The 26,855-nt window shown below is 34.7% G+C and overlaps 2 protein-coding genes across 2 annotated transcripts in view; one reads left to right on the top strand and one right to left on the bottom strand.

Moving 5' to 3' along the window:
- The window catches only part of LOC132902086 (uncharacterized), a 30,487-nt gene extending 21,122 nt beyond the window's left edge, over positions 1-9,365 (top strand). The window contains exon 4 of the mRNA XM_060945893.1: positions 9,193-9,365. Coding sequence (XP_060801876.1) covers positions 9,193-9,365 — 173 coding nt within the window. The remainder of the gene's footprint in view (positions 1-9,192) is intronic.
- Positions 1-26,855, bottom strand: part of LOC106142860 (uncharacterized) — a 125,355-nt gene that overhangs the window by 83,649 nt on the left and 14,851 nt on the right. The window lies entirely within an intron of this gene.

The raw sequence follows: 26,855 nt of genomic DNA, 5'->3' as shown, positions 1-26,855 counted from the left end.
TATACGGCTACTTACTCGAATAAAACAAACAGAAACGAAATATAACGACGCTGTGAATGTTATAAATAACAACAAAAATATTTCTCTGAACGCTTTACGAATATGAATCCAACTACACAAAATTCGTCACTCCTAAAATAATCATTTTGTATCATTATTAAAATAGGTACTTGATTGTTATTGATGTTGCCGTGTGGGTTCCGGCGACAATATAAAAAAAGAATAGGCCCAATCCATCTCGTTCCCATGGATGTCGTAAAAGGCGACTAAGGAATAGGCCTATAAACTTGGGATTCTTCTTTTAGGCTATGGGCTAGCAACCTGTCGCTATTTGAATTTCAATTCTATCATCGGCCCAAAAAGCTGAACGTGGCCTGTCAGTCTTTCCAAGACTGTTGGCTCTGTCTACCCCGCAAGGGATATAGACGTGACTATATGTACGTTGTAATTGATGATAATATCAATCAAAACTATAATATCTCACAAATACAAGTTCAGCTCTTGTCACAAACGCAGCCAGTAATGAGATACTTCAAGTGTTCAACATACTTGGAATGTCAAAGAGGAACCTGGTAGGAGTGGGGAGGAGGGGGGAACACAGCCTGGCAGGAGCAAGTGGTTCGAGTTATACAAATTGCGTTCCATTCGCTCGCCACTGAAAAATGTGGGCTTCACACAAAAAAGGGTTGGAACGCCGCTCTCTCGTTATATTACTCCGAATGGAGCGAAGGAAATCTCGCCCCTCCACTAGAGTGATTCTTGCTATGACAAATGTATCCAACACTCCTTTTATATTAAATGACTGTTTGAGAAATCACATAACCTCACAGCGATTTACAAAGATTATATACTCGTAGAAGAAAGTTATGTAATTTGGTAAGAAAAGTTCATTAGCGGAACGATTGTTAGATAAACTATCTAGTTCGACTGTTTCTGATAAATTGAGGAGACACCAGAGCCCGAGGAGACCAAGAAAAAGTCCAAATACGTCAGCAGTTTTAGTTTTCTTGCTGAACTTTGCTCTTTGTTCGTAAACAAGCCCAACTGACGGCCAAACTTTTACAGCAAAGAAATGTATTTGCGGATAACGTTGGGATGGAAAAAGAATATTCTTAATGTCGTATCCAATGGTTTGTGACTCACAAATTTTATGCCTATAGCGACTAGACAGCGGGAAAATGGAAATGCTGCGAATGTACAAAAGCACAATTTTGCTAAAGCAAAATGGTCAAATAAAGTTCATTATACTGCATAGCTTATTCTATCGTTAGCTGATCTCTTAATCACTCCCGAAACACGAAGTCCTGGGTAAAATTCTAGATAATGTCTTGAAGAAAAAACCGGCTAAGTGCGAGTCGGACTCGCGCACTAAGGGTTACGTGCCATCATCACATTTGTTGCTTAAATATTTTATATTCATGTTTCTTGAAATTACTTTTGTTGAATGGGTATACATATAAATAATAATAATTACTTTATTGTTATTTAATTTGGAAGGTATTTACAAGTAAATATTCTGTAAAAATTTTAAGCGTTACTGTTACCGCTATTATTAATATTGAGCGAAAAAATCACATTTATTGTATGGGGCCCCCTTAATATGTTAATTTGTAAAAAAGTTTGTATTTGTTGTTATAGCGGCAGCGGAAAAACATAATTTGTTAAAATTTTAGCCAATATATATAGTTTTTTTTTTACGTATTTTAAAATGTGTATTCCAGAACTAAATTAAAATAAAACATTAACATCCGAGATCATCTGTTACACATAATTATGTAGATCTGTTATACATGAGGTGAAGCGAAACGAAGAACAATTACTGGGGCCGCTGCCAACTTCAAAACTTAGAGCAACTCAATTTCTCGTGAAATTCCATTAACATTGTAAGTATGTTAGATAAACATGAACTCTGACAACGGTGCCGACAGTTAAAAGATGTATTAAAAGCGTTCGGGGCGCGCGAGAACTTTCGCCCTCGGCAGGGGAGTTTTAACGCCCTTTGGGAATTCCGAAGCAGGGTTATTTAAGTTGTTTCTCATTAAAATTCAATATGAAAAGCTGAGTGTCGATCGAAAGGCATGTGACTGATAAAGAAGGAATATTCCAAATACCTAATAATAATTATAACAAAGACAAACGTTTTGTTGGCGCCCAACACGTAACAGTTTTTAATATAAAATTATCATGTTTACTTTCTCATCGAATTTAAGTAATCTATTTGTACATCTATGTTCATTTTGTTGATTGAAAAAAAATAGTTATGACTACGTCTCACTGATTAAATTACTAGCAAATATTAGTTGAAAATAAAAAGGGTTGTATCGATTCCCATGGTAGCTATCCCCACATTCCTATGTAAATACATAGGTAAATACGCATAATAAGGTAAAAGTAGACGGGATTCCGCCCCACTGGCGCCGAACGTATGGTATATTCTCAAATTCAAATAAGTCATCCACACAGATATTATAGAGATATTTTTTGTTCTAATAATAAAGCGTATAAAATACTCTTGTTATATAAATTTTGTAAAACATTAAAAAATATAATATTCTTGTCAGATTATTGAAGGATGATAATGCCAAACTAGCACATCCCAACGCAAAATAGACCTTGGAGGAAACTTATAAGGAAAGCCGAAATCAATTTTTTCTGGCTTGAAGAAAAATTGTCTAAAAGAATTTTAATTTTACTCCCTAACTATTCAGACTAATGTTTCTTGTTTTAACAATATTTATCCATGTGATATAAAATCATATCAAATCTATTTGTTTTCATCTGGCAGACGGTCGCGTAGCCTTGACCAGGAAGCTGGGAATGTGTGGGCGAAGATTCAGATAAACTGCGACGTTCTGGCGCCCAGCGTTGTACAATTCTCATCACGCAGTTACCCTGCTCTTAATGTCCACGCCATAATATTTTATTGCACGTTATATAGGACAAATATACCACGGGTGTTTTAACTTTAATTTATAGTTGTGAGGGTAGAATATATTGAAAAAAAGTTTATTTCATACGCATAAGGTCGCAAAATTATTGACTTTTCTAGGTAAAACTTACGCTTAGGATGATATAATCATGTGTTGATTTCTTGGCCACGTAAGAAGATGGCATTACTGATTCTCACTACGACCTTACCTGAAAATAAATAAATTAAAATAAGTATAACATTCAAATATTAAAATAAAAATTAGTGGAAATTTAACATTTATGATCCTCCAGGACTTGCATTTCTCGGTTGCATCATTACATATTTGGAGAGAACCGAATTCTGCCTGTGACAACGATCCTGGATATGACCACCAGGAATCCATCTTCATTTGGTTTCAAAACTCATAACGCTTAAATAACCAAACATCCACAGGTATGAACTGACCATATGCTACTTTGTTTTAAACGGGAAAAAGTCAGAATTAATTCTTCCATCCATTCCAGTTATTTCACCAATATAACTTACACGGTGAGAATACTTAACCCGCGGAACTAACGTTCAAGTCCATTAACGTCGGTAGTTATTCGTTGCCGGCCTCAAGCAGGGCCTACATTGAAAATAACGCTGAAAGCGTTGTAATTATTTTAAACCATTTCTGGAACGTTCCGAAGTGGACGGTAATGGCGGCCGAATGCCGTGCTCTCAAAGTTTAATTTTAAATGCAAGTAGTTAAAAGATTTTCGGTGATTTCGCTTTTGTCTAGTCGAAGTTGTTTTAAACTTCAATAGAATAGAATATTTATTTGCTTTCATATTGTCGATATGTTTTTTACTTCAATATTATTTAAAGATCCTGTCAAGGAACTATTTTATTAAATCTAAAAAACGCCTACATTTAAACATTGTGAAAGGCTCTAAAAGAGGGGTTTCTTCTAAAACAAAATATTCTAGTGAGATTTGCGGTAAACCACGTTATATACGAAGCAAAAGATAGTTCTGTTATAAATCGAATATTTCTGAACACTGCACCGACAACGAAATAGAAATATCGTGAATGTTTACACAATCCATACAAACGCAGAGAGCTCGCACAAAGGAACCCTCTTGAATGCCGTCTGTGTGTAGTATTCTGTGGAAACTAGGAAAATTATTTGGATATCTAACAGCAAACCCAATAACTTTCATTGGAGCTTCGCTCAAGTAAAAATTTAAAAAAGTTTTCTTTAGCGTAAGGTTAATACTATAAGTACTAATGTGAAATTTCATGGAAATATGTGCCTCCCCTAGAATAGTGTCTTTGCCGAGTCGCACGACGCAGGATCGCCGCAGTTACTCTTTCGCTTTGAAGTTTATTCCTCAGATGAAATCGTTAAAATGTAAAGTAAATGAATTAATTTCTCAAAGATTTAACAGATGCGTCATCAGACAACTAATGTCTTTCCAGATTTTGATAAGGGAAAATAAGATCGCTATCATTCAACAAGAATAAAAATAATGTAACTATGATGTTAAAGATGTTTTAAAAATGCATATTATGCTACTAGATGGAAAGGTGATTTAAGGGAACCTATTACTCGGTATATGAACCGACCGTTACGACTTGCTCAAAGCATATAAAAAACCTATAAAATAGGGAAGTTCGAACATAAAACCGTCGTACACATTAACAAGTTAAGTATAATGAGATGTTTCGACGAACTTCTAGAGTATTACCACGAGCGATGTAACAGTGTTCAAAATATACGTGAGGAGTGTTTTATCCCTCACTACATTGAACTAACTTTCATTAAGTAACGTTCACCAAAGTGATTACAGCCGGATTTTATAAATGTTTCCTGTCAATGCTGTAAACCAGCCCATTAAAGAATTTTATAAAGAGAGAATTATAAAAATGTTACATAGTAATAGATATATATTGTTGATGGTTGATTCTTACCAAAGAAGCCGAATGTTAAATCTTTGTCAAAATATGTCATGTAACTAATCACTTACATGCTGTCCTAGTGAACAAGTATTATCTTTCTCATAAGTCGGGAATCGACTTATGAGAAAGATAATATTATAAACTATGATTAATCATCATAAAACTTAAGACATAAAACTTTTAAATCCTTGATAGAATGCAATTAAAATTATGTCATAATTTAAAAAAGATGATGCCATAAAGCAGTAATTTAATTACCTAATTACAGTTTATAATAAGTCAAACTCATCACAGCGAAGTCAATAGCCGAACCTAGCAACTATATCAAGCGCTGACATTTACGGCCTTAATCAATACGAAACAGTTTCTTATCTTCATATAATTGTCTGGGAGATTTATCGCAGGTACCAATACCGCCATTAATCACGGTAAATAGTGTTCTCGTGTGTTTCGTGTCGTGGGGCCGAAGAAAAACGCGGCTGGCCCGGACGTGACGTGTCGATCCGAGATGGATAGTCGGTGACACGATGAAGGTTAATATGTGAAAATTTCATACGGGTAATATGAAGTCAACCTGTTTTTCACACATAGGAATGGAAAAGGTGAGGCTAGCCGACCTGCTACCCTGCAGGATAATAACTAATCAAACAGGATTTTGGCCAAAATACGTACGACCAAATCAAAACAGCCTACACGAATGAAACTTTTTTCAAACGTAATTTTTAGCGGAAAGATAATACATAATATTTTTTAAGTCCCTCAACATAACAAAGTCATCCAACAAATTAGTTTTCGCTGGAACCACTTTTGTCCTTTCAGCTAACTCGTTAATAAATTGCCGCTTTTCAGTATTAACATGTAGTTAATTCCTATATTAAAAAATCATGTCGTCATAATCATAAAAGAAAACAACATCAGGCTTCTCGACTTCCTGTCAACCGGGAATCTTGAACGATATCATCTGAGTAAGGACAAGAGCTCGTACAATATTATAATATTATGGATATACAGACACCATAATGCGGGAACTTTAGTGTTCACGTACGAGTACTACCCGCATAATTTTCTCATCTCTAAAGCTCATGTAACGAAGTCGGAGCACATGGGCGGGGGACGCTGACCCCCGGTGACGAACATGTGAACGAACCCTGGCAGCCTAAGACAAAGACCACAAAAACTTATACCGAACCGTTACTTATGTATTTTGCCCTCATTAAATGTCCATTGACCGATGGCCATCAATACGCTTTCTGTTACGATGAAAAGATGGTAATGAGAGACTTTTCACTTGGTGATTGTTATTTATTTCTTGCGAATTTTAATTTACTGAGCATAGAGTTTAACTTGTTTTCGTGCAGGTAATTGCTAAGCATAGGTCCTGAGTTTATATTCTCACAGCTCAATATTTGCTGTTTAAAATTAGAATATAAAAGTCAGGACCCGCAATTATCATTTTATTAGATCCTTGCTTTATTTGCTAACAAACCGACCAAAGAAACTGACCTCAAAATTCGAAAAGGAAATGAATTTCGGAAGAATTCGTAATAAAAAAATGCAATAAGGCTCTTTGAGGCGGTGGACGACGAAGTTATGAATAACGGAATGATATTGATTCACAGCGATGTGATTTTGATGGGGATATGGCCATATTCATGCCGAAACACAAAATATCCAAATTATAGATAGATACTTATAGTTTGAAGCCATAGAAGATAAAGTCCATATAACCGTCTTTCATGACTGCTGACTCTGTCTATGTACTCCGCCCCTTGCGGGGCAAGGGATATAGGATAGGATGATTATATGAATTAATGACATCGTAAATACATCGTTCTCACAGGTGCAGTTCGAGCTCCTGAAAGGTGAGAACGCAACTAAGCGACTAACCGCAGGAGCGAGAGGGAGACATGAACTGAATCTCCAAGAATTTACACTCAATATATACCTATACTCGTGTGCCGTGTGGTTCCCGGCACCAATACGAAACAGAATAAGGCTACTCCATCTCTTTCCCATAGATGTTGTAAAAGGCTACTAAGGGATGAGCTTACAAACTTGGGATTTTTTTAGGCGATGGGCTAGCAACCTGTCTCTATTTGAATCTCAATTCTATCATTACGTGAAATAGGTTAACGTGGCCTATCAGTCTTTTCAAGACTATTGGCTCTTGTCTAGCCCGCAAGGGATATAGACGTATAGTCACGTGACTCTACGTCTTTATCCCTATGTATGTATGTATGTATATACACCCGTAGTAACAGCCATCTCTTGTCTATGTGTTGCTTGTAAATACTAAATAATGAGGCGTATCTGTGACTCTCTTTCATTTGTCTTGGAGGCTTCGAAGCAACCTTTATCGTATTTCACCCGCGTCCTCCCACACCTTAATCTCGTTTACCTTAACGCTTCATATACCTTCATGTTTGACGCATCATTGCACACAATTTCCAGTACGTTTCGATCGAATTTCACTAAATATTATCATCTTTTATAAAATGTCATTAAAAGCTGGCGTTGAGCAGAATTTACATCGACGTTTGAATAACAAATTCATTTTGGCAAAGTATTCTCCTCTATAGTATCTATAACTACTAATAATTTAAATAGAAAATTATGGTATACCAAGCTGTTTTCTCGTTTCGTTCCTTAAGCTAAAGTTTGGACCAAGCGTAACAATTTAGCCATTACAAATCTGAAATGCATCTGGAATGTTTGCCATATCATTAAAAAATAATAAACAAACAAGAGAGACATAAAGCAGTATAACAAAATACAAATGCTACCTATGAAAAGATAAATTTCAAACATTATACAAACTAAACTAAGCATAACTGTAAATAACTCTCTGTTCCAAATCAACATTTGTGTTGCGGACTTAAATCAACAAACAAGATGAAACACTAGCGAATGGGTAAAACATTTATGTTTATTTAAACCAAAAACAAATAAATAAAACGTATTTAATAATTTTGGAAAAAAGCAGCGCTATAAAATCTAATGCAAAGAAGAACAATTTTGGCCAATTATTTTTATTTAGAAAAAAATTGTACAGTACACAGTATTTACCAGAAAGCGAGAATAAAGAATCTCTACCTACGAGTAATACATATACTTGTAACAAATGAAGATACATACATTTGGCTTGACTAAAAGACTTTTATTTTCCAATGACCATGTTTGTGCACATAAACTGATGATTATAATCAATCATAAGAAAACTACTAAACAAGCCGTTTAATATGTGTAAACTAGTTCCTAACACTTGGCCTTGTACTACCTTTAACAGGTAACGCAAGGTGCCTAACTGTATAAACTACGGATCTCCATACATGTAATAGCTGCTTAGAATTTATTCTTTGAAACGACTATTCTGCTGCCGATTGAAGAGGTTTTAAACTACCAAGATTACTAGGAAATAAAATTTAACTGTTCTGAAAACAACCCACATTTGGCTTTTAGCGATAAAATTATCCGCATCGTATTTTTTGGGTAGCCTACCTGTTGTGGTTGGCAAGAGTCACAAATATAGGTTGAAACCCACTATTATTTGGCCCTCGTAAGTCAAGTTTTTACACAAAGCAACTCCAGTCAACCTTCACTTAACCCAGTTTTGATAAGATAGATGCTTTGTGGCTACAAGTTACAAATTATGAGGACGAAGAATGCCTCCTACTCTACAAGCTTGACTCGCTCGACGTTCATTATGTACTAGACACAATACTGCAAGCGCGGTATTGTTCCTATTCCTACTTACAAGTACATCGCCACTTTGTGACATTTTGTATGCACGGTTATTATGTATTTACAACAACAAAATGAAATGAAAACACTGTACTGACATGCAGCCCTTTCGTTTCGCATTTTGCATGGGAAGCGCTAGAACTATTCTTGTTGTTTTTCATTGACCCCAAACCAACTAAATTTAAAAAAAAATTGCTATTTTCATTTTCCTGTTTGCTTCTTTCTTGGCCATAGAGTTCATTAGTCTAGTCTAACTAAACGTCTTAGAACTGGCACAAATGGAAATTTTGAATGAAATAACATACTTGTTTGATTTTATATAGTTATAATGGTACTACGATATGAAAAAAATCACACTGACGCACGAATTCAACTAAACATCGTTTAAATATCCATGTTGCGTGCCATGTTCAAATACGAGTATGGCAACCATTACATTACCCAAACCTTGTTAGAATTCGACTAAGTAATTTCAATATCGATTGTCCTAGAATTAGAGCACAATGCATACTCGATCAATGGTGCTGAGGGAACATAGTACAATGGGAGTAAATGAGGCAAATTAATTGTTGATTAATACATTGGGGCATTAACAGGCATTCCGGTGCGGTCTGAATTGGCGAGACCCTTGATCACGTCGATGTGGCCATCAGTCATGCGGTACCTGACGAGGGAAGCCCAACAGTGCGAGGAAGAAACTGCTAGCGATAAGTATTACTCTGGCCGAAGAAATCCTGATTATCGCAAAGACTATTGGCGGGCCAATTAATTTGAAACTTAAGATTGCATAAAGTGGAAAAAAAATTGTCAAGTTGATCCCAAACTGGAATATGCAACAGTAAGGGAGACATTCCTGTTGAATTTGCATTATTCCGTCGGAAATCAAACATCTGAAGATTAAAAAATATTTATGATCCTTACAATTGCAAACAAAACATTTCATGCATGCATGACAGCATGTAATATTTTGATTGGAGGAGAAAAAGTGGAGCAAGTGAAAGAGTTTGTATATCTAGGATCAAAGTTTACATCAGATGGCAAGTATGATAGTGATATTGAAAGGAGAGTGAACGCGGGGAACATGGTGAATGGAGCTTTGCATGCCTTTATGAGCAGTCAGAAACTATCCAAAAAGGCTCGACTGGCTGTGCACAGGGGCGTGTTGGTCCCGACATTAATGTATGGGAGTGAAAGTTGGGTATGGCAAAAGAAGCATGAAAGCAGAATAAATGCAGTGGAAATGAGAGCGTTAAGGAGTATGATGGGTGTGAAACTGAGTGACAGGATAAGGAACAGCGTGATAAGGGAATGTTGTGATGTGAAAGAAGATGTAGTTACAGGAATAGAAAAGGGTATGTTAAGATGGTTCGGTCATGTGGAGAGGATGAATGAAAGCAGGTTGACTAAGCAGATATACAAGGAGAGTGTGGAGGGAAAGGTCGGAGTGGGAAGACCTAGACGAACGTATCTTGATCAAATTAAGGACGTCCTGGTAAAGGGTCAGGTCAAAAGTACCCGAAACCGCCGAGCTTGTATGAAGAGAGTTATGAATGTGGACGAAGCGAAAGAAGTATGCAGAGATCGTGGCAAGTGGAAAGAGGTAGTCTCTGCCTACCCCTCCGGGAAAGAGGCGTGATTTTATGTATGTATGTATGTAAACATTTCATGAACTATTATCGTAAAGCTAGTTGAAGAACGCTACAGCATCTTTATGGTAATACAAGATCAAAATATCTCAAATCGCAGCTGCTTATGACTCGCGTCTAGACTCCTGATTAATTGAGGTAAGCTGGCCGCCGCAAGGACATCGACCCTGTGGATAACTGGCGAGCCCTGCCTACCGCGGGGGGAGGGCCGACATGATCTTAGACATGTGACTGACGGATCCTTTTGCTTATAAATTAATATTCAGCGTGTGTGTGACGTCAGAATATTGAGATTGAAAATGTGATACGTTCTGCTGTATTTTTTGTACGAGAGAACGTAATAAGATTTATGCCTGAAATGAAATATAATGTTACTCATTTTGGGTCGTAACAAAGTTTTTTAGAAGATAAAAATAGGGTGACTTTTTAACGCCAGGTAAATTTTCAGAATTACTTTACTACATGGGACACAAAACATGCAGATAGAAATTTATAATCGTATAAGAACTTTGAAGTGCACTATCCTGTTTTCTTTGTTTATCATTCGTTTGCGTTTATTATACGATTAAAACTGCCTATGAAAATGAGGAGACAGAACGACAAAGAAAGGGCGCGCTAAAATTCTACATCTATGAAAAGATTACAACTAAGACCCACGCGAAGACGTACCACCCACAAAGTTAGAATCAGATAAAACTTTCCCATCCTATAAAAACCTTATAAAATAATAGTATATAGGTACTTAGAAAACGTCATAATAAGAACCATCAATCATCTGGCATCGTAAAAGCGACCAACCCTAGGCCCGAGCTTAGATATAAAGACTTTTAAATGAAGTCGGGTTCTCCTCTGCAATTATGTAAATTTCGTCATTAAAGCCCGCATATCTCCACCTATCTCTGAATACAGTTCCGCCCTCTGTACATATATTGCGAGAATGATAGATTATATTTTAATAAGTACCTCCTGATATAAGTATAAGTCAAGATACAATTTCACATGCAATCTTTATGATATCATGAGGATGTAAATCATGAAGCGTTATAATTAAAGCTTAATGTGAAAAATCCATTAGGAGTGTCCTTCTAGGCTTAGGGTAGGTTTGATTTGAATGGCACGCCTTTATTGGTATCAATGTAATTCATGTCAATGTTAAGCTTATCGCGACTTTAACTTTTCTTGTTACACTTATGGTTCCCGTGAGCCACTAAGCAAAGAACTATTCGTTTTTTGAAATAAAGTTACAACAACTTTTTTCAAACATATTAAAATTTAAATATTTACAGATTTAGTTACACAGGAAACAATACTTAATGAGAATTATCTGCAACACTCCAATATCTTTGTATTTATATGGTTGCTTTCTAATAATAAATAAATCTCTTCGTTGCATATTAGCAACGCAATACGTAATATGAGCTCAATTTGAGGGAGTAAACGACTATTACAGTCCATATGACTCATAAAGCCAGATCACCGAGCTCATAAAAACAGCTACCCCTAAACCAGTCAACACAAATACAACCAATCAGACTAGATCCCTACTAACTCCATCCCTTGTTTATATATAAAAATCAACATGAAAGACAAGGAAGGAAACTAATTCCAAGATACAATAAAATTGGCAACGAAAAATCGCTTTGCCAATATTACTATCGGACCAAAACATATTCCCAATAAAATATTTATGTCTCTGTCAATAAATTGACTAAAATTGTTCACAATAACAATTCGATTTCGATTCTCATATTTTGTTTGTCAAACTAGGTATATTTACAAAGCAATCATCTTGAAATCGGTTTTTCTAAAGTATTTAGTATAAAGATATTTGAGTATAGCCGCGATACGCAGGTAGTCGCAACCTTGGCCTAATCAAAACACAATTAAACAGAACCTTAATATTACACAACATAGAATAAAAAGAGCTAACGAGCGATAAAAGCGAAAACGCAAACATTACGGGTGTCCCGGCAATAAAGCTTACCCGAGGCAAAGCTGAATGTTTTTACTGTCGTCTGAAAGTGTGAAATGCGGTTGCCCTTTATAATATTCAGGAGTGCATAGAATAAAGAGCTACAGAAAGAACACTGATTAAGACAAAATTGTGGTAAATTTTGGCTTTTCAAAAACACTTTTTCAAACAATTTTTTATGTACAGCACAAAAGGATATTCTTAGCGGGCTATAAGGGCTATTATTATATAAGTCAAGAATACAAGTTCAACAGGCCAATATCATAACATATCAATCAAGTAAACAAAATGTTCGGGCCTTGGCTTATAAGCATTGTAGTAAACTTTTTTTCACTAAAAACTTATCATCAAAAAAAATAATTAAATAAATATATTTTGTTATAGGGCAAAGATCCAGTCGCAGCCTATTTCACTTATTCTTCTGCGCCTTCCTGATTTTGTGATGAGGATATTTTGGCAAAAATGTTCGGTGACCCCGAAATGAGCCTCTCCCGCAGGGCTTCCGGAGGTCAATTTCGCAGCACTTTGACCCGTAACCTGCCGAGGAACGCGCCTAAATTATCTTTGGGACACCTTACGAAAGAGGTCACTTGTGTGACAAATTGTACACCTAAGCAACTGTAAAATTGGAAACTGCTAAGTTTAACTCGCTGTGTTTAACAACACCTGCAAGTATGTTTTCGAAAATCACGTGGTATTATCTACATCATGTTATTGCTGGGGCACGAAATACTTTGTGGTACGTTATGTTCGTAACAAGAATATAATTAAATTTCTCAGTATTTTTGTGTAAAAAAAAAATAAACAAATTAGCAGATCCCGCAGCTGTGGTGGTTGGTGCCAGTGGTACAAAAGTTTCTTTTTTGTACAATTTTTATGATACTTACCAAAATTATTTGCTTTCTTGTGGTTTTCTTTTTAACACTAAACTTTCGCGATTTCGCCACAAAAATATAAAAATCGAAAACCAAGCTATTCCTCTAAACTCTAACGTAACTCTTTATGAAAAACACAATGAATATATATGAAATTCCGCTCTAATCCGCAAACATTGATCACTGCAAAATGGTCTAAACAAACAAATGGGTTTCGATGACCATTTATCTAAGACTAGAAGCTTCGGTTTCACTACAAATTATAGCACATTTATATCAGTCAGTAGTTTCCCAGATTTTCCGATTAGAATAAAAGTTTCCGTTAGTTTTGACTTGATATAAGTATTTAATATGAATACATATCTATATCACGTCCCTATCCCTTACTCCCTTCTTCAGGTTCTGTCTACTAAGTTCTTTATCTGTTTCCCAGGTTGTAGCGCTCCTAGAGGGTTTCATCATTCACATTAAAAAAAAACAGCAGCCGTATATCATTGAAGTGAAGAATAAATAAACCGACACATTTACAATTAATCCAAGTCATTGACTGGTAGCCCGCGCGCGCCATACCATGAAGAGAGAAAGTCGATTGTCAAACAACAGGAATGTAAGCAAATCGGGTTCGTTTTCTATGCAACCTTGAATAATTGCTGTTACACTCTGGTTACAGCCAATAGGGTAATCGGAATCACGAGAACTACTTTGTATTAACAAAGTGAAAAGTACAGCAACGTACGAATTTTTTTAATTAAATATTTACAATTCAATGTAAAGGACCATAATATAAATAAATTTATATTAAAACTTAGAAAATCATAGAATATCTATTCATATATTTATTCACTTTATAGATACTAATTAATACAATTACTACTAAATAAAGGAGGAAACAAGCATAACAGCAGTTAATATGTTTTTAATAACTTTTATTTCAACGCTTAGTCTAGTTTCTGGTTAGGTTTTTGTAGTATTATAAAAAGTGACTGATGTTAACGGTTTCGCTGTAATGATACACAATATAGTACTGCCAGCAAAAACGTGGTCATTGTTCCCCGCTCGCAACCGCTGCACCAGGAAACTAAATTAAATTGTAATGCGCACACGATGATACATATTACTGATAATATAAAAATAAAAAAGAAGTCTTCAATTATATTGGTGTAAAAGTGTAAATTTAGAAACCTAAAAATCTTAACTTTTACGAAACGACGAACTCATTTTTAAGAATACAGCTTATCGAATCTTTTCTGAAGGTTTCTGCCGACTTCTACCACTCCGCAGAAGCGTAAAACCGTTTTTATAATATAAATTCTAGTAAAATATATTCTGTGTTAAGTCCACTTCAAGTTAGGCTTCAAATTAATACAGTAAATAATTTTACCTTTAAAGACGAACAAACAGACATTTTTCTCGTTCATATTTATCCGAATGACTGAATTTCATGAAATCCCTATTTTTTAAATGCTCTTAGCATTTAAAAAATAGGGATTATCTTATATTATTATATTACCATAATCTAACATAGTTTTACAAGTATTTCTAAAAGTATATTGATTTAGTAATAATATTACGTGGCACAGAATTTCATTGTAAAATAAATAAAAATTCCACAGACCGGGGTGAAATATTTCACTCAGTAATATTAAAAATAGCCCGCCATAGCTAAGTTTTATAAGAAAACTTTAGTATTCCTGTTGCTCGCCGTCCGGTCTTCAGAATATAAAATCCTGCTAAAACAATTCATGTAAAAAGAGCGCCAAAATACTGCACAATTTAAAGTAAAGAAAAAGAACGTTTCTTATTCATTTCAAATTAAACTTCATAGACATCGTAAAATTAATGTTCACGTATAAAGATAGGTGTTTATAAAGTATTGGAAAATATCCATGAATTTTAATTAGAACTTATATTAGGAAACATACTAGCGGTAAATTATAAATAGTACAGTTTGTAAACATTGTCATAACAGAGACGGTTTTTTTCTTTTTTTCGAAGGTTTTCAACTAGTCGAATATTTTTTTCTAATTGTCAAGAACCATATCTATTTCTTTTTTCATGAAAATAATATGCTTCTTACATTGAACGCTGTGGCTAGAGATCCATTAGAAAAAAATGTAATTTAACTTTAGTAAGGTATAATATTCTTGTCTTCACTAAGTATAATAATCTCGTCTTGGCTGTTAGACACTGTGACTCTAGATCTAAAAAGTTAATCCAAGAAACAATGCAGCAATATAAGACATTTAAAATTTTATAAAAATTGAAAAAGGTAAGTTGATGTTTTAGGATTTGAAAATAACATCTTCTACTGTAAAAGTTCTAGAACCTAGATTAAATTTTTATCACACAATAGTAACATTACAAACATTTTTCCCTTTTTATATATATAGTCTTAATTCATCTTTATTTATGCTAAAATTAAATCTTACCATACCATAAAGACATCGAGGATTAACTACAAAGAAGGTTCCATTTCAGCAAATACTATTTTCTGAACGAAATATATAAGAACCATCCTCTGCCTAACACCGTCGTATCTGAATACATAAACAGCTCAAATTTAAGCTGGATTATACATAGAGGAGCGAACTTCGGCAATGAAAGTAATGACGGCGGTGTTTCAGCTCGTTGTTGCCCTTTATGAGCCCGCCATGGTCGCTTAGACCTCGTTACACCGAAGTGCAACAACCTAACATATTTGTGGCAACATTCACTATATAATCATATCAGGCATGCACGAATACATTACAACTTGTGTAATAGTAAGTTTAAACGCCACAGACTAAATTCTACAGTGTCGTTATTTATCCCACTCCCGTGATTTGTAAAATGACGTCCTTGGTGAAACCTTACGCTTTTGGAAGCAGTAGATAATAGATTTAATTATAAGAAAATGGATCTATTTCTTTATGTACGAGTATACTATCAGAAAATAATTTTCTTCGATCTTTTAATGCTATTAATGACATTTTGTACGGAGCACCGGTAGCTTCGGTTGAAACTACGAGTACAAGGTAATATGATGTTATGAACTAACGAATATTAGACTTTCAGCTCACGCAGGCGAAACTACTGGTATCAAATGGTAAAAGGTTTATCAGTTCTCCCAATTCTAAAGCTTTACATAGGTATCGTTAAAACTTTATACCTAACAAAATACAAAAGAGAGCAAATTATTTAAAGAAATCACTCATAATTTTGAACGGAATGCTAATAAATAACATCAATCAAAAATGTAAAAAAACCCTGCAATTTTTTTATTAAAAAACATTCGCGTACAAACAATCCTCAGAGATTCAATTAATTGATTCATCGTTGTCAAAACTCGATTTCATGAAATCGTCAGTTACGACAAACGAACCAAAAATTTTCACGACTCAAACATCGAGGGATACAATGAAGATAACTTTAAAATCGAAGTAATTGACGTGAAAGATTATTTCTTTATACAAAAACCTCGTTTACTTTTGTTTAAGCTGAGAAACTGAGCTCTGAACTCTATAGTTCCTAAAATAACAAAAACTAAATAAAGCCGAATGAAATGTTGAGGCGAGTTGGCAATACAATGGGTTTGATATTAAAGCAATTGCTGGGTTTAATTTCAAGAAAAGGACAATAACTAAGTCGTGTAATAGGCAGTCGGCATTAAAGTGGCTAAAATAACGATTCCCGCTATTTTCGGGGCAATGCCGTTCAACTGTAAAGTGTATAAGTGAAAACTCAGGCCAAAGAAACAACCCCCAAAGGTGCGTTTGCGGGATTTCTGAAAATGAAAAAATACCCTGTTTTCTTATGCTAGAGGTATTTACACGAATTTGTAAATTCTATTTCTTGTTCCACAAAACAATTGTTGTACAAAACCTAATTGAGTTCTAAGCTAAATACAAAAGCACTGAGAAGCACCTGCTTATAAAATCGACTTTACGTAAAAAAAAAACAATGAAAGCGGGCGAAATTAAATATATTAATGCATGGACTTTGGACCTACATAATATCAGCCTGGCGGATTTGTCATCTAAATATTTATCACGAAATTTAATATTTCATATTACGCACTGAAAGATAATAAAAATAGGTAAAAAAACTTTTTAAGTTAAACGGTTTTATGTTAAACATACATTGCAATGTTTAATATAAATGTACTAAAAACCAAAAAATAATAAAATAGATACAGTCGTGGGAATTATAAACATATGCATAGACTAGACTAAAATAAAACCGTGGGGCACGTCAATTGTCTACAATCGTTGATTAAAATGTTTGTTTTGTAATGTTACACTAAAATTAGGCAGTTGTTCAACCGACAACGATGGACGTGTGATAAGTAGGGCTAGAATGTGGAAGCAAGTTAGCAAGCTCGATTAAGCGAGTTTTAGGGTTTCATAATGTTGAGCGAGTAGTACTTTTATCATAAGTTTTGTCGATTAAAGACAAACTACGAGCAGTGAAACGATTCCTCGCTAGCCAGCAAAATAGTAAGTAATTTGCGCACCGTCTGCGGGCCAACTGCCTAACGACGAATTAAACGATTCTTCTATCGCACATTAAGTCTATAATTTGTAGACAATTGACGTGCCCCACGGTTTTATTTTAGTCTAGTCTATGCATATGTTTATAATTCCCACGACTGTATCTATTTTATTATTTTTTGGTTTTTAGTACATTTATATTAAACATTGCAATGTATGTTTAACATAAAACCGTTTAACTTAAAAAGTTTTTTTACCTATTTTTATTTTCTAGTTTTTAGTTTTTATTTCGCATTCTGTTTAATTCACATTTAATCTACTGCTTAGATTTTAATTTTGAATAGTAAATTGTATTCTACTTGTTGAGACCTTTCATTTGATACCCATGTTGATGGGATTGATAAAACCTAAGTTATCCGCCATTTTGTAGAGGCCGCCATCTTGGATTTCAATTTTTTATAGTATATTGTATTCTGCTTGTTGAGCCCTTTCATTTGATACCCATATTGATGGGATTAATGAAACCTAAATTATCCGCCATTTTGTAACGGCGGCCATCTTGAATTTATAATGATAATGAATAAACATAATTATATTGTCACCAAAATCCAAAGTGTATACAAAATTTCAGATTAATCGGTTGACAGGAAGAGGGTGAAATTTGAATTACTAAATTTGACCCAAGAATAAAACAAACGGGGTGAGCTAAATAAAACCGTTTAAAAATTAACATAAAAGCGTCCTCCGTCTCTCGTTGGTTATATGGCTAAACTTCAAATCATAAGTTTTCCATACAAAGGGTAGTCCTACCACCATTAGTATGCATTTGCGGTATTTACATTTATAATTCTTAATAATGCTTTAGAAAAATCCTTAACCGCTAGTCCCAAAAATATATGTACTAGATAGTAGAAAATATATGAGTGGTAACTCAAGGGATGAAAGTCTGGACCCTCGCCTTCTACTTCAACCCAATTTGTAGTAAAAGAGCACTTCAGTGACCACCTAGTGCTTTGATTTCATTGAACCATTTTCTATGTGATCCTACTGTAGAAATAACACAAGGAAATGACATCCCGTTTTCAAATCAATATAAATACCCAAATATCTAATAGGCGCCTCCATTGAATAGGAACAATAAAATTTATTCGAATTGGCACAAAAACAATGGAATAATTTCGTTTGTAAGATTACTGTCTATAAAATGAAGCCCCTTTGTAAGTAAAGGATGAAACAATAAAAAAGTTATTGCACAAAAGCCTTCAAAGGCATTTCAAAGAAAATAATTCGGAGTCGAAAAACACAGTCGCAAACTCGTTATAAAGACACGAGAAATTCCTTACACCGAACGCAATACTGAAGAAATAATTTGAACAGCTGACGCGAATGATTGCTAAATTACTGACACGGACAAAGAAGCAACCTTCGAACCTGGTTCTCGGAAATCTTGCGTATCTCGAATTGTAATCCATACCCATTAATCCAATACAAAATAACATTTCATCTTGAATATATTTTTATTACGACAAAAACCGTAAGGAAAGAACGGGACTTTTTTATGTATCATTAGCAAGCGATTGCATGAGTAACATCGGATTTTTACATGGTCTTTACAAAAGTGATTGTTCGCGTGACTGTGTCATCTTGATCGATTTACATACTCAAGCACTAAAGAACGCGTTCATTCGTTCGCTTTGTGACTCTAAGTAAGTTGAAGGAATCTGAATCGCCCCTTTCGGCAGAATAATGTAAACAGCAGTCCAGCCATGTGAAAGTAGTCTCTAACGAGATGGCACGCGAGGCTGCGTCTGTAAGAGTCCTCGCACCTATTGTAGATACATTCCGACGGGGGACCCGAGCCGAACTCGCAGAATAATGAAATAACAGACTGTATTATATCACCTAGTAAATGGCAAAATTTGTTTTCTTTTTTTATTATCTTTGCTTTTTCATAGTAACATTCGAGTCTGCGACTACGGTACGTCCGCTTCAAGGTCTTCCGTTTTCCGACATTAATCTTTCCACTCTGTCAATTGGTTCCATATTTATAAATTATTTATTTTTTCTTCTCCTTTCTTAAATTTCATGATACAGTTGTGTTACCATTTAATATTGACGTGTCAATTCTGTACTCTTTCTAGTTCCTGCCGAAGTGCTGACAAGTTGACTTAACGAGAGTGAGTCGTGAATAAATACTTAGGTATGTACCGTGTGCCGACAGCCGAGCAAACTGTTTACGTGGCGCTAACGACGTACGTAGGTGTAATATTGTTCCCGCGGCTGCACGGCAACCCTTGTATTTAAATCAACATTTAAAGTTCGCTAAAAGCCTTGCTAGTTTCTTACATTAGAATTTGATCCGTTTCTATATGCTATGTAAGGCTTTGTAAGGCTTTTGCCGTCCACTTCAAACGTTTTTGCGTTAGCTTTCCAAGAAACTCAATTCTCGAACAAAAAAATTTAAACCATTTAACAAATTGTCTAATTTCTATTCATTTATCATCAGCATTCGCCCTCTAGGGCTGTATAGGACTGCCAAGTTGACAGGCCATAAATTTCGGCCGGCATCGTTGCAATAACTGTGCGATTATCAGAATTAACCGGCTTGTTTATCATAAACCACGGCCTGTCAGCGATGTCTCTTGTGATAACGACCAGAATAACTGTGAACTGAACTGAGATTGTTTATGACCCTACCCTTTACAAACAATCCTATTCAGTGCAAATATTTATTACATGACTTTTAGCTTTTACGAACGACGAACGACTTTTAGAATATTAGTTTCTGAATCTGATTTTTAATATGTTATAATTAGACAGAGCCTATTACGCTGCTTATTTAAAATACATGTATGTACATAATTCCGACGCCTTCAAAGGTAGAATGTGTGTTAACAGAAACTGTGCTTGAATACTTGAGACCTATGTATATTGTGAACATATTCAAGGAATAAATAAATGATTAAATGATTAGCTTTATAAACCCCATCAATCCTTATTTAAATTTGAGATTCAGCAACAAAAAGCTTTTGTTTATTATTTCTTAAACAGCATGCTTTGTAGACCATTTCCAATAAGATATATTCCCGCGTCTTTTATTTTAAAGTTTGAGTTTCGCCATAATAACATACTTACTGTAATATAAAGGTTAACTGTTTACTTGTTATGTTACTTTGATTGTATTTTGTGTTGTGTATTTATTTAATTAATACACAACACAAATATACCTATATGCGTTAGCGCGAAAATGTTTTTTTTTTTAATTCAAACACCGCACCGCAGGAAAACCATTAATCGTGGCAAGTAATTATTTCCAAATTATCCTTTTCATCTCCGTTCATGAATGAAATGATGCGCAAAGACAAACATTTCTCATTTGGATATTAATTATTTTCCTTAATAACAGTTCGTCTGAAATACGAATATACCGCAGTCGGCGCCTCGGGTATTCCATTATCAATATATGAAAATGCTACCACATTCAGGTATCAGAGGGAATTTTATGTAGTTCAATTCCCTATTTCTGTAGCTCACTTTATTTCATGCAGCAACTTGTAATATTTTTTAAAAACATACAAAACAAAATCGTATAGAAACAAATATGTTAAAAAGCCCATAACTATGACAATTCATAGCAGAATAGATTCCTTGTGATTCTGAACTGACTAAAATAATCGTAAACAAGTTTTCTGAATAACGTTAACCATCGTTAAAAGTTCAGTCGATAAAGCTGAACTGCCGAATCGATTGGACAATAAAAAGTGAGAATCACCTTGAAGTGGAATCGCTAAGAAATCTCATTAAAGCCTGCATCGAGGACTGATTAACGTTTGGGGATCGCCTCTTCGGCATACTGATGCGGAAGGGCTCGCAGCGAAGATTCACAATGAGGCAATCGTTCCCGTTTCCTTATAATGAATGTGTACCTGAAACAAGAAAATTGAATTTAGAAAAAAAACGACAAAAAATTACGAACGCAAAATTTTTAAAATTATTGTTTAATTTTGTTGACAATAAATTTTACTTGGTTAATTCTTCTTATATTCGATATGTTGCCAACTACTATTATCTCTGAATTCTATGTCTATTGGTTGGTGGTCTTTGCTTGCGTGATTTAAGTTTTTTGCTTTTTTGTCTGATAGCGTCTCGTGATTTTATTTTTTATTTTTTTGTGACTTCTGGCGTATAGATGTCGCCACATATTGTAAGCGTTTTAAAGACATGATTAATTACTATTGTTCATAATGTATTTGTGTAATATTGTGAAGGTACAGCTAGGCTATTTATATTTGTGAAGTCGTGTGTTTGACTTGCTCCCTGAATAACATTCAAAATACTTCGTTGGTTGATATTCAGCAGAATTGAATTCAGTCTCCCTTTCTATTGTGACATTAATGATCATTTTAACGTGAAGGCATTGGAGATGAACTTTGGTTCATTCTTAAAGGTCTTAATTCATACAAAACGCAGCCAACCATAAATCTATCAATTTAAGTATAACTCTAACAAAATAAGATATAAGATGGAGAAAACAATTGAAAAATATAAAATACTAAATAATAAATACTATAAAATGGTTGATGAAAAAATATCATATAAATTTTCTGAACGATATTTTTTTACATCAACCATAAAAATTAATATAAAACGACGCTGAAAGTACAAGCTTTCATTAAGGAATATTTCAAAAATATACTCAAGACGGATAGATCAGGGAGAGGCTTAGCTTTAAAACTTTGACTTGAAGTACTTTTAAATAATAAAAAGGCCTTAGTGGTATTCTCTCTGAATATTCTGCCTTATTTTAATGTAAAGCGGCAGCTCATTGTTGTGGCGAGGGTTAATTAAAACAACAATTTATTCAAGTTTTGATATAATCTCAGATTTTGATATCTTTGAATTGGATCTTAAAAAGGAAGTAATTCGGTTTATTTTTCGAGATCAAAACATGCTTTAGAGAAACACAGAGAAATAGAAAAAACATACACTAATAATAACTTATATAACACTACTTAACACTTGTGTTTTGTTGTAGGTATTCTTCAGAAGCCAATTCAGATTTCAATGGCTTATTATTACAAAAAGTAACAACTTTCAACCAAATTAATAATAACCAAAACGGTAACGTTTTAAAACATTAAAAGCGAATTAATTCCAGTGACGCCGCGACAGTAATCTTAGCGTGAAAGTGCTACAAAGTCGAAGTGGAAATCCTGATAAAACCTGGCTCGGGAAGAGGGATTTGGCCGGGTCACAGCCTTCTTGCCAGTTTCATTAAGTTCGCCGACGGCCGACTAAAACGCTCTCTGACATACTTATTACCAGCCCGGAGGCTTCTCAAGCACTCATCAGAATTAAAATGTTGGTAAAACTACCCCAAAGGCTTAGCAGCCTTGAAGACTGCTTTCACAAAGTATTTTACTCAATTTCGTTTAAGATTGTTTATGGTTTATAAAAGGAAGAACTAATATTGGTTATTTGTAATTAAGTAGATAATGTATGCCTACTGTAAACAAATTTCTGACTTAATATAGTTGGTAGTAATATAAAACAGATACAACAAAACAATGACGTATATATTGAGACTGTCTGAAGACTGTATTAAATGTTGATTAGGTTTGTACTTGATCCTGGATCAATAAAAAAATACGACATTCGATTAGAAGTGATCCTTTCTTGACACTGGCAAAAGAAGCTATGATAAGAAGTTTGATTGCCACAAAATTTCCGATTGTCCGTTTTAAGAACCTATCGACGATTGCAAATATGCCAGCAAAGTTTACCATACCATAGTTGATAGCATAACTTTAAAAAAGCATATAATAAAACATTTGTGCATAAAAATAATTATTTTTTAGTGTTGAGTTCTTTTCAGAATGTAGAATCATTCCGAGAAGAACTGGCATTACACGGCCATCAACAGCGCTAACTGTACGGCAATCGCGCCCGATACGCACACCGCTGTTACCACTAGGTTAACCGGCTACACGATTTGCGGGAATCGATAATTAAATGCGAAACTCAATTCCGGCCGATTCAGTGTAATTGTACTCGGATACTATGGACAAAACTATTCAATTCCGAACCCTAAGTGAACAACAGTATCAGTTATTATGGGTAACCTCTACGCGCTTATTTAATAACTAACGTTAAAATTGATCTACTAAGATGACATTTCAACAAAATCATCATCATTGGGTTAATGTTTAGTTATCTTATATGGATCTGAATATCTCTCTCTTTCTCTCCTATCTCTGCGTATCCGGTTGCACTCTTTACCGATATTCGCTTCTATATCATCAGTATCTGGAAGTCTGGCTTAGGGTAAAAATAAAAATTCCTGACATGGAATGTTCCCTCGCGTTCCGTGTCAACTCAGGGCGTCATGTGGCATGTGAGAAAGATGTGACCTTTTTGTATTTCATTTTTACGTATCATTATTCCTCTTGACATTTTTCCGATCTTGAATGCCTCACGCTAACGAGGAATCATGCAATTAGCCAGGAAACCCTGCTACTGTGAAGATACACAACACTATATTAATAATCTTGATAAATACATCACATTAATTTTCCACGTCGCTCTTAGAAAAGCGATAAAATATTGCATGTACGAGTACTAGAGGACGCCCGCAACACCGCCTTTAAATCTCGTCAATTTTGCTTTTTTTAGTACAAAATGACCTAGACTATAAATATCTCCATGCCAAATTACAAATCTCTAGACTCAGCGGGTTGGGTTGCGTGTTGTCTGTTAGGCTGGCACTCATTATCAGAAGTGTTTTATATACTTACTTATACAGGAACTTAAGCAAGTGATGAAAACACATCTAGACTCGCGGCAACTTGTCAAGCCAAATTTAAGCAGAGGAACTGGCTAGACAGTCTCATTTATCGCGTTAATGTTTTGGTGGGATACAGATTAATGAAACGTACATGGTATTGCTCATACAGTTGTTCATATTTTAGCCTCCAATGGCCAATAACTTTCATAAGACATTTACTTTGTTATCTACGTTTGGTTTTATTGTTTTTTAGTCTATTTAATTTTAATTTAATAAAAACCAGTCGACGAATATAGCACCCTAAATGGAATAAATAACATCGTGACAATTTGTAAGAATCAATCGTGACATTCACACAATTCAAACCTGATTTAGACTAACAAGCACAAGCAAGATATAGTTCCTTTATTGTAAAGGTCTAGCTGATACAATGTATTCTAAAGACAGGTCATGCGTGTCATACCTAAATCAAGTATTTCTCCGTAGCAACGGAGTAAAATTCAAGTCTAATTTCTAAAGGCTAAAGACATGCTATTTACACTAATGATAAAGAGAAAAGATTTGTGTTTTATATGTTTGTTAAGCATAAACTTAAAAACTACAGGACATTTTAACGTAATTTGGCACAGATATCTAAATAGACCTTCTGGAGTGACATAGGCTTTTGAAATTTCCCACGGGAGAGAAGCCCCATGCAAAAGCTACTTTAATATTAAAACTATTCCGTTTGGAAATGCTTTAACCAATGATGACTAAAAATATTAACGTCAATAAAATGTGAGAATATATTATGCCTCATGATGGGTGTGCCAATATTATAGTGTTCCAGTTCAGTTTTAAGTACTTCCTTAGAAAATTTGATTAACAATTAAGTTAGAAGAAACGATCCACCAGGCCGAAGCCTTTCCGCTCTACTTTAGCATATTATCTAAATTCCTCTTAAAAAAGGGGCAGAAAAAGCCAGTCAACAGTTTGATTTTTGATGATGATGATATGTTCCGCCCAAGCGGCAAGTGTGTCAACGTCACACATTTGACTTGTGTGGCACAGTTAGTGCTATACTGCTCGTTCTATCTGCCCATTCATGCCTCTCATCTATCACATAACGGTTTGCGCGGGAACCACGCACTCAGTCGGAACGTGTGATATTATGTGGTAATAAAATGTTATTGATTTTCTGCTGGCAACACTTCATGGCAAACTAATAACTGGGTATGAATTTACACTGTGGATTTACAGTTCTATTGCTTTGTAAATTGTAAAGGTATTCTTCCTGTAATTATTGTTATTGTTCTCTTGGCTTAAGTCCCGGTTGCGCCTTCTCGCTGAGAAGGATTGTCTATGACCACGATGGAAGTGGAAAGTCAGATTTCTGTACAACTCCTGTATAATCTACGTAACATATGCAGACGTCGTCAAGATGAATCTTTGTGTCAAACTAATTCGAAGCGAAAATATCATGTATTCCTTTTTGATTCACTCATGTAAACACATGCACAAACACAAAACAACACTAACGATATTTCATAGTTTATTGAAGGGAAATACATTATTCGGAACGGATCCAAAGGCGGAAATGATGTTTGCGACCCAATTCGGCTGAAACCGATCAAATGCAGTGTTTACAAATTGACACGAGAGCTGTTTATATTATCTATGTAAATACCCTAACTAGATGCTGAATAAATGTCCGCTCGCAAACCAGGCCAGTGCCAAATGAGCAGCCGACGTCTCCTGTGAAATTGGATGGGAACACGTACACATCCTGTTTATCCTACACGTAATAAAGAGAGTATAGGACTGACGCTTCACAAAAATACTGTTTTGGTTTCCGTAAGGGGTAGAACGCCATACTCGAGTACGTGAGAAAGCACTTATCGTACTTTCAGTACTTATATATTATAGTAGTATAGTCTTTAGCGTTATATCTAATTTAAATTTCTTTACATTGTTATAACAACAAAGGGACTTTAATTTGTTCTTCTTTAAGGTCAGCGTCAAATGGGACTACATAATATTCTGATAGTTTCAAACAGATTTTATTGAATAATATGAATTTTATATCCGACATATCAAATCAAATTGAGTACCAAAATACTCTGCATGTTTGTCTTTAAGAGTGTAAATTGCAAACTTAGTCTAGATGTCTCATTAAATTGCATCTTAAAACACATTTTAATTACAAATTACCAAAAGCTACATTGTATTCTTTTGTGCTTTTTATAATTTACGTCTTAACTTTGAGATGAGACGTGTCGGACGGGATGGGGGATATAAACTGCAATGTTTGTGTAATTACTTCCATTCAAGATCAAAAGTAACGTTTTGAGTATAACGAGGTCGTTGCGGGGATCTGATGTTAAAAATGTTTGTTATGGAAATATTTCAGGAATTAGAAATGTAAAACTTAACTTACAATATAATATTTTAGACGTAGGTATTTATGAAAAGAAGAGTCTACTTGCGAACTGAAAAATATATATAATAAACGTCACAGAGAAGGTCTTATTACA

Source organism: Amyelois transitella, chromosome 9 (genome assembly GCF_032362555.1).
Source record: "Amyelois transitella isolate CPQ chromosome 9, ilAmyTran1.1, whole genome shotgun sequence".
Lineage (NCBI taxonomy): Eukaryota > Metazoa > Arthropoda > Insecta > Lepidoptera > Pyralidae > Amyelois > Amyelois transitella.
The sequence above is the reverse complement of the archived record's forward strand: the minus strand, read 5'-3'. Positions and strand labels throughout refer to the sequence as shown.